This window comes from Mandrillus leucophaeus, unplaced genomic scaffold, assembly GCF_000951045.1.
Source record: "Mandrillus leucophaeus isolate KB7577 unplaced genomic scaffold, Mleu.le_1.0 Scaffold730, whole genome shotgun sequence".
Lineage (NCBI taxonomy): Eukaryota > Metazoa > Chordata > Mammalia > Primates > Cercopithecidae > Mandrillus > Mandrillus leucophaeus.
The window spans coordinates 1,743,264-1,752,904 of NW_012107920.1; the positions used below are offsets into that span (position 1 = coordinate 1,743,264).

Below are 9,641 nucleotides of genomic sequence, written 5' to 3' on the forward strand. Positions count from 1 at the left end.
TCCAAGTCAGCTAGCATAGTTCTATTATTCTTGTCACTATCTCTGTTACATTCTATGGTGTGAATGCACCACAAACTATTCAATCATTATGGCATAGAGATTTTTGCCTCTCAGAACAGCCTTTGACTATATCCTTACAGCTTGCTATCATGCTAGTGTTTTGATTTCTCTGTGTGTTCGGAGAAACTCCAACTTCCACAGATGGTCTTGGCTTCATCAACAGGGTTAGGTTAAGCAAAAGAACCACACACTATGAGTATGTACATCCTTTCCCCGACAGAGTCAAGAGCTAACATGACCTAATGGCAACAATGAACCTGCCCTGGGTCCCCACCTCCATCGTCAGCAGAGTAAGGACTTTGAATGGGATTCTAGTCACACTGGGTCCTGAGACGTAGACAATGGAGGGCAGAGCCTCCAGGCAATCCTCCAGGGACATATAGTGTGTGCCAGGAATAAACCTTTGTTTTAATACAGTAATTTTGAAGGTTTTTTTTCTTTTAACCCCAGCATAGCCTAGTTTATCCTGGCTGAAACCAGCATAGACAGGAGACAAAGGTAGAAAGGCAATTAGGAGATGGTTCCTGTGGGGTCTTTCAGATCTTTGGCTTTTGTAGAATTTAGCTTTTATTCTAAACACAAGGGAAGCTATTGAAGGGCTTGAGCAAAGAAATGAAATAATCTGACATGTTTTGGCAAGATCACCGTGGCTGCTATTTGAAAATCCTGGTGAGAAACTAGTATTTGGACAGGTTAGTTAGAGGTGAAGTGGTGGAAATGCGTGTCTACTTTGAAGGGTAGAGACAAAAGTTATAGCGTTATCTCTGAAAATCAGATCTGGCTGGAATTGGAGAGGATTTTTCCTATTTATTGTGCTGTTTTAATTTGTCACAGCTGGGACATATAACATTTATTTTTAATTTAAACAACTTATAAAAATTAAACAAAATTAAAGGGAAGTATGAATGGTCAGTATCCCATTCTATGGATGGATCCCATTGTATATATCTACCTACTCACCTGTATGTACATACACACACACACACACACGCGCACACAAAACATTGGACCATAGACTCAAATTGTTTAGAGCAGCTATCCCTAGAGAATAAAATTATAGATAATAGCTTTTAGTTTATTTGTATTTGCATGCATATATTACCTGCAATAAATATATAATGCTTTTGTAATAAAGGAAAAAAGGTATTATTTTCAAAAGTGAAAGACATAAAAATGCACACCTTGAAAGTAGAAGCTTTATAAATGAGTAATTAGAGTTAACTATCAGCTTAACACATTGTTTATAAATGCATTAGCCCCTACAATTATCTAAAATATGTATATATATATTAAAATTATGCTGAACAAATATCCAGAAAATTAAAGTTTTTTTTTAAAAAAATGAAGCTTCTCAAGCCTTAAATACCTTAAAATAGGTTTCTGCTCGACAAAGATAGCTTTGAATACATAAAGGATCAATTCTAATAGCCTCAGAAAATTGCCAAATGGCTTCCGTGTAGTTATCCAGGTATAGCAGATGTATGAGGCCAATATTTACATAAGCCAAAGTAGTAGTTCTAAAAAAAAAAATGAGACAGTGAAATCTTGTTAAACATTTTTCATTATTCCAAATGTTCTCCAATTAGGAATAAACTGAATGAAATAGATGCATCAGTATTCATCAGAGTATTTTTCTAACGTTTTACAAAGGAAAGTAAATTAGCTGCTCTCTGTGAAAAACTATAAATACCTTTATGAAACCCTTAGGAGGGAATTAATGTTTTTAGGGTCTGAGCTAGGAACAGAATTCCTGAAGTCTCCTAGACTTTTAGCAAAACTTTACTCTTCTTTGATTTACCTTCCCGTTATCTTGAGTCACAAGCTTAGTTTTTCTCAACTAAAGAGTCTTTACCTCAGGCTATATTCTATTGGCCATGAGTGACAGTAAGAAACAGTCACATTCAAGGGTTTGGTGGCTTGGGGTTAAAATCCTCTCCACATACATATTAACACAGCTTTTCTGTATCAAATAAATGTTACTCATCTCTCTTAGAATCAAATTATTTTCAGTAGAGAAATAACCTTAGAAATTATCATGTTTGATGCCACTATTTCAAAATGAGAAAACCACCCATTCAATAATCTGGTCTGACAGAATCCCTGACCCCTTGCCTAGACACCAAAGTTCCTACTTCCCCTTTTTTCTGTCTCTTTGAAACTGACACTCTTTTCTTTTTCTTTCTGGCTCAAAAATGTCCAAAAGAAAACCACTGTGGTCATTATGGAGTCATGCTCCATGAATTTCCTGTGTCAAGTTCAAAGTTTACCTTGGATAGATTAAGTAAACCGTCTGCTGGTTGGCAAGGAATTGACATGATTAGTTACTCTTTCTGACACCTTCCCTTTTCACAAATGCTTCATTGGAAGAAAGGGGAAATTTTAATTAAATCTGTGATTTACAGTTTGACTTTCTGACTAGTGCATTTAACTTTCAGTCTGTATTTCTTCCTGAACCTATGGTCTACATGGTATTAGTGTTTTTATTTTGCTTTACTAAACAAAACAAAGCCAGAAGTTCTAAATAGAAGGTTGCCTTCCATTGAGTTGTATGCTGTCCATAGCAATCATATACCAAGCAGAATTTTTTTTTTATTATTTTAAAACTTAATGACAGTTTTCCATGAAGTTAATTTCAAAAAGCTCTAGTCTGGGCATCTCCAAAATCCTCAATAGTATTGATTCCTTATCCATGGATTTAACTCCTGTCAAACTCATTTAACTTCTAAAATTTGCAAAAACACCCGAGGCAAACAGATGTTGAGAACAGGTTTTATTTTAGAAGTAATCTTGCTTTTAGAAGTAGTATTCTAATTCTAGGATGACTTTGTAAGTGTCTCACTTTTTCTAGGTTATCAATGATTAGGGGAAAGAAACTTTTTCTCCCATTTTAGGTTTTCAATTTTTTACAAAAGTGAAATCAATAAATATGAAAAGGAAAACATACCTTTCTAGAGAAATAACAGTTTCAAAGTCACAAATTGCCAGCAACCACAGTTTTAGATGTGCATAGACTATTCCCCGATGTAGAAAACAACCAAGATTCTCATAGCCATCATTTATGAGTGCTTAAAAATTTAAAAAAATGTATTTCATTCAGGTTCTAAAATAACCATATGTAAATTATATTTTAGTCTGTAACCTTCCTATTGCTTATTCTCATTTTTTAACATTATATAAAATAGAAACATATCTATGATGAGTGTACTTGTTTGGTAAGTTAAACAATAGTATTGTACATTAAAATGTATTTATTAGTAACAATGTGGCAATTGTGGTTCACAAACTCATTAGAGCTGAACTAAAACCTGATCGGAATCTAGCATAGTCCACTCACTGTATAGGTGAGGAGATTAAAGTCCAAAGGGGGTAAGTACATTGACCACCGTCATGATATGACAGTCAATGGCAAAGACTGGCCTAGAATCCAACTCCAGTCAGAAGGGTGCCATGACCCTTGATGGCCTGATTTTATCAGGAAGCCATCGTTACTGGCCAAGAACAGGCTTGGTTACTAGTCCTGAAGGCAGAAAGCAGAGGTCAGGCTTACACACAAACCAGGATGGACAAGCAAAGAGGCTACACCAAGGCAAGCAGAGCTTGGAGGTAAGGCAGATGGCTTGACTATGCACATCCCAAATAATAACTATCCAGGATGCACATCCCAAATAATGGAAGGGAGAAAAAGAACCTCCTCTCAGTACTCTAGGTGTGTGACTCTCATTAGTAACCAGTCTAGAGGTCATCTCATGTCTGTCGCCTACTGATTGCCCCTTCACTTTCAAAACATGTTAGTGAATTAGATGGGGTTTCCACAAGTTTTGACACATATCTTTAAAGCTTCTCATGCCATTCTGCCTTAAGATGGAAAGTTTTGCCAAAATGTGCATAATGTTTACAGTCTAAGACAAAAATATTCACAGTACTAAATTTAGGGAAGTATAGTTAGTGTCAGCAATGATCATACAGATTAAGTAAATACAGTAATGCACCACTTAACGGTAGGGATATGTTCTAGAAATGCATTATTAGGGGATTTCTTTATTGTGCAAACATCATAGAGTGTACTTTCACAAACCTAGATGGTATATGTTACATATGTATATACATATATCAGGTTTACCCATAGTATATACAGTGCATTTTTGACTGAAACATCATTATGCGGCACATGACTGGTATCACTTGAAGAAAATCTAACTGCTCAGTTCACGGTATGATTGACTAGCAATTAAAAAATCAGCTGCAGTTTGGGTGGTTGCTCTTAACAAATAATAATAATAAAAAAAGATTCTTAAGAAAAAAGGAAAAAAATATTATTTAACCTCTCTGTGCTGTGGCTTTCTCATCAGTAAAATGTGAATGAAAATAGTACCGAGCTCCTAGCATTACTCTAAATATTGAGATACTTCTTATTTGGCGCTTTAAAAAGCACTTTGCAAGTAGCAAAATGCCCAATAAATGTTAGATATCATTATTATTATTATTATTATTATTACTAGCTTAGCAAAATATCTTGAGAGTCCTTTTTTGTTGTGGGTGATAAAACTCCTTGGGCTATCTGGTAGGAAAGGATTGAGGCTGAAATCAAGTTTGTCTGCTCTGGATAATTAAATAATAGGAATTTTGTTCAATTATTGTGATAGCCTAGAAGTGGGGAGAGGAGGGCATGAGAAACCCAAAACTTGTATAAGAGGGAAATATAAGAAAGAAGCCTTTACAGGAAGACCAGAGAAAAAGGGATTTGGCCAGTGGTAGATGGATAGGGCTGACAGAGTCAGATAAACTTCTAAAAATGGGGGTGGTTTGATCTTCAAATTTAGGTTACCTGTGCTAAATTTATCTTCTGAACCCTAAAGCATTCAGCAACAGATTAGTAGACACAACATGTTTGTGTTGATGTTATACTGGGGAATCAAGGACAGACCTGGTAAAAAGCAAAGCCAAGAGAACAGTAGCCACGGAAGTGAGGGTGAGCAAAGATGGGGAATCCAGCCAAAAGCTGAAACTGGACTCAAAGATGATGAAAGAATTAGACAGAAATCCTCAGGCCCCTTTCCCAAGAATCCTTGGAAATAGAGGGGAGGACACTAGACTCCTTTCAATACACAGAATGAAATTTGAGTTATTTTATTTTAATATTAATGAGAAGGGTGACCTCAGAAGGCAAATGGACTTAAGACAATCAAGTAACCATCACCTTAGCTCTTCTTCCCTGTGGAAATCTAGTTGTCTCTTCATCTCTAGACACTGTCTAATCTACAATGATGGGATTCTAGAACTTCACACCCAGGTGGACACAGGCATATCTGGAGCATTAGACTCAGGTTGGATTTCATCAGTCAGGATGGGCTCATTCATTCTGTTGGAGTCTGTTTACTGAGCACTGACTCTATGCTCACCAAATGTGCTGGCCACATGCATAAACCAGGAGTGTGCTGATTGAGGGTAACACAGAAATGGCCATTTTTAGCTATTGGTGTCCTTAGCTACTAAGGATTCCCAAAACCTATTTTTAGTTTATGGGTTAAAAACGCTGAATTTGACAAATCTCTTGGGCTGAGCCTATGGAGCAGGACACAGCACGCCAGGACAATTTACTGCCATTTTAGAAAGCTGACTAGGAAACAGGCCTGGGTTTCCAGAAAAATCTTTAGAACCCAGTATATTATAGAAAGAGATTTCTTTGATGTCACATTCTCCCCTTGCCACAGTTAACACACACACACACACACACACACACACACACACAAAGGGCATATTAGAAACACTTATAACTAAACCATTATAGCTATATATTCATATATTGTGTATCTATATAAGAATATTAAAATGTATAAGCTCATGTAATATATACTTATAATGTATATTAGTATCTAGTAGTATACTTATTACATTAGTGGCCCCACTTTACCATTCACCACTATGAAACTGAGCTGTTGAATCTCAGATCAGATTGCTACATACATGTAATTGAAGGCAAAGTACCTGAAACACTGTAATCCTGTAGCGCTCTAAAAGGGTTACTCTTTCTGAATAAGCAACCTCGATAATACAATGCTAACCAGTTATTAGGATCTAAGTGAATTGCAGCAGAAAAATCTTGAGTTGCTTCTTTGTAAAATTTCCGTTTAACATATGCAATCCCTCGGTATGTCCTAGGAAAAAAAGGTTTGTTTTAACAAGTATTGTAAAGTATACATTTTCTCTTTTTGGTAAACCTGTACAACTAATTTTATATTTGAATAACAATTTGTAAACATTTCTCCTTGCTTCACAAGAGAGTTTAGTCACGAAGTTAACAGTAAAAATGATACAAACTTTTTATAAATTGAAGTACACTTTATTGTATACATAATTATATGCTTATTAGGTACATTCTACATATTAATTATATGCTTACTAATTTCATTTCTTACATTTCTCATGGAGGTATGTCAATAAAATAAGCATTACATTTATTATTTATTCATTTCCCAAAATGTATTAAGCACTAATTTATACAAAATTGCTCCCTAGAAAAACAAAATGATCCATTTTGCAGAACATGGGCCCTAGTGAGTAGAAGTTTTAGAAGATTTTTCTCTGGGCCTTGAAGATACATCCAAATATGTGAGAGTCTGCTCTTTCATGGATGAAAGCTATTGCGTTAGTTGTGTCAACTGGATTCCTTTATCATTAACTTCTGACTCCAATTGTGAAATTATCACTGACTTAGATCTATGCTAAAAAACTCATTTTCAGTTAGTTAATAATGTGAAGCATATCCATTGTTAGAAATAAAATAAAGATGACAAGGAAAAACAGAAGAAAGAAGCTACTAGGTTGCCTATTTAGAAGAAATAAAAATAGTGGGAGGTTGCAAGATGGCTGAATAGGAACAGCTCCAGTCTATAGCTCCTAGTGTGAGCAACACAGAAGACGGGTGATTTCTGCATTTCCAACTGAGGTACCAGGTTCATCTCACTTGGGCTTGACAGACAGTGGATGCAGGACAGTGGGTGCAGCCCACAGACCATGAGCCAAAGCTGGGGGAGGCATCGCCTCACCTGGGAAGTGCAACGGGTCAGAGAATTCCCTTTCCTAGCCAAAGGAAGCCGTGACAGATGGCACCTGGAAAATCGGGTCACTCCCACTCTAATACTGCACTTTTCCAACAGTCTTAGCAAACAGCACAACAGAAAATTATATTCTGTTCCTGGCTTGGAGGGTTCCACACTCACAGAGCCTCGCTCACTGCTAGCACAGCAGTCTGAGATTGAACTGCAAGGCTGCAGGAGGCTGAAGGAGGGGCGCCTGCCATTGCTGAGGCTTGAGTAGGTAAACAAAGCAGCCAGGAAGGTCAAACTGGGTAGAGTCCACCATAGCTCAGGGAGGTCTGCCTGCCTCTGTAGACTAAACCTCTGGGGGCAGAACATAGCTGAACAAAAGGCAGCAGAAACTTCTGCAGACTTAAACGTCTGTGTCTGACAGCTTTGAAGAGAGTAGTGGTTCTCCCAGCATGGAGTTTGAGATCTGAGAATGGACAGAAAGCCTCCTCAAGTGGGTCCCTGACTCCCGAGTAGCCTAACTGGGAGGCATCAACCAGTAGGGGATGACTGACATCTCATACAACCAGGTGCCCCTCTGAGACGAAGCTTCCAGAGGAATGATCAGGCAGCAACATTTGCTGTTCTGCAATATTTACGATTCTGCAGCCTCCACTGGTGATACCCAGGCAAACAGGGTCTGGAGTGGACCTCCAGCAAACTCCAACAGACCTGCAGCTGAGGGTCTTGACTGTTAGAAGGAAAACTAACAAACAGAAAGGACATCCACACCAAAACACCGTCTGTACATTACCATCATCAAAGACCAAAGGTAGATAAAACCACAAAGATGGGGAGAAACCAGAGCAGAAAAGCTGAAAATTATAAAAATCAGAGCACCTCTTCTCCTCCAAAGGAATACAGCTCCTTGCCAGCAACGGAACAAAGCTAGATGGAGAATGACTTTGAAGAGTTGAGAGAAGAAGGCTTCAGAAAATCGGTAATAATAAACTTCTCTGAGATAAAGGAGGATGTTTGAACCCATCAAAAGAAGCTAAAAACCTTGAAAAAAGATTAGACAAATGGCTAACTAGAATAAACAGTATAGAGAAGACCTTAAATGACCTGATGGAGCTGAAAACCATGGCATGAGAACTACATGACGCATGCACAAGCTTCAGTAGCCAATTTGATCAACTGGAAGAAAGGGTATCAGTGATTGAAGATCAAATGAATGAAATGAAGCAAGAAGAGAAATTTAGAGAAAAAAAGAGTAAAAAGAAATGAACAAAGTCTCCAAGAAATATGGGACTATGTGAAAAGACCAAATCTACGTCTGATTAGTGTGCCTGAAAGTGACGGGGGAGAATGGAACCAAGTTGGAAAACACTCTTCAGGATATTATCCAGGAGAACTTCCCCAACCTAGCAAGGCAGGCCAACATTCAAATTCAGGAAACACAGAGAACACCACAAAAAAAAGATAATCCTCGAGAAGCACAACTCCAAGACACACAATTGTCAGATTCACCAAAGTTGAAATGAAGGAAAAAATGTTAAGGGCAGCCAGAGAGAAAGGTCGGGTTACCACAAAGAGAAACCCATAAGACTAACAACACATCTCTCGGCAGAAACTCTACAAGCCAGGAGAGAGTGGGGGCCAATATTCAACGTTCTTAAAGAATTTTCAACCCAGAATTTCATATCCAGACAAACTAAGCTTCATAAGTGAAGGAGAAATAAAATCCTTTACAGACAAGAAAGTGTTGAGAGATGTCATCACCACCAGGCCTACCTCACAAGAGATCCTGAAGGAAGCACTAAACATGAAAAGGAACAACCAGTACCAGTGACTGCAAAAGCACGCCAAATTGTAAAGACCATCGATGCTAGGAAGAAACTGCATCAACTAGTGAGTAAAATAACCACCTAACATCATAATGACAGGATCAAATTCACACATAACAATACTAACATTAAATGTAACTGGGATAAATGCTCCAATTAAAAGACACAGACTGGCAAATTGGATAAAGAGTCAAGACCCATCAGTGTGCTATATTCAGGAGGCCCATCTCACATGCAGAGACACACATAGGCTCAAAATAAAGGGATGGAGGAAGATCTACCAAGCAAATGGAGAACAAAAAAAAAGCAGCGGTTGCGATCCTAGTCTTTAATAAAAAAGACTTTAAACCAACAAAGATCGAAAGAGACAAAGAAGGCCATTACATAATGGTAAAGGAATCAGTTCAACAAGAAGAGCTAACTATCCTAAATATATATTAACCCAATACAGGAGCACCCAGATTCATAAAGCAAGTCCTTGGAGACCTACAAAGAGACTTAGACACCCACACAATAATAATGGGAGACTTTAACACCCCACTGTCAACATTAGACAGATCCACAAGACAGAAAGTTAACAAGGATATCCAGGAATTGAACTCAACTCTGCACAAAGCAGACCTAATAGACATCTACAGAACTCTCCACCCAAAATCAACAGAATATACATTCTTAGCACCACATCGCACTTATTCCAAAATTGACCACA

At 37.7% G+C, this 9,641-nt stretch overlaps 2 protein-coding genes across 2 annotated transcripts in view; both read right to left on the reverse strand.

The window, feature by feature from the left end:
• LOC105528757 (tetratricopeptide repeat protein 6) overlaps positions 1-9,641 on the reverse strand; it is a 75,878-nt gene that overhangs the window by 58,085 nt on the left and 8,152 nt on the right. Inside the window, exons 2-4 of the mRNA XM_011965640.1 lie at positions 6,046-6,215; positions 3,005-3,125; positions 1,427-1,577 (exon numbers count right to left, since the gene is read on the reverse strand). The gene's annotated coding sequence lies outside the window, so the exon portion shown is untranslated. The remainder of the gene's footprint in view (positions 1-1,426; positions 1,578-3,004; positions 3,126-6,045; positions 6,216-9,641) is intronic.
• The window catches only part of LOC105528762, a 163,179-nt gene continuing 154,949 nt past the window's right edge, over positions 1,412-9,641 (reverse strand). Inside the window, exons 15-17 of the mRNA XM_011965644.1 lie at positions 6,046-6,215; positions 3,005-3,125; positions 1,412-1,577 (exon numbers count right to left, since the gene is read on the reverse strand). Of these exons, the coding sequence (XP_011821034.1) occupies positions 1,412-1,577; positions 3,005-3,125; positions 6,046-6,215 (457 nt within the window). The remainder of the gene's footprint in view (positions 1,578-3,004; positions 3,126-6,045; positions 6,216-9,641) is intronic.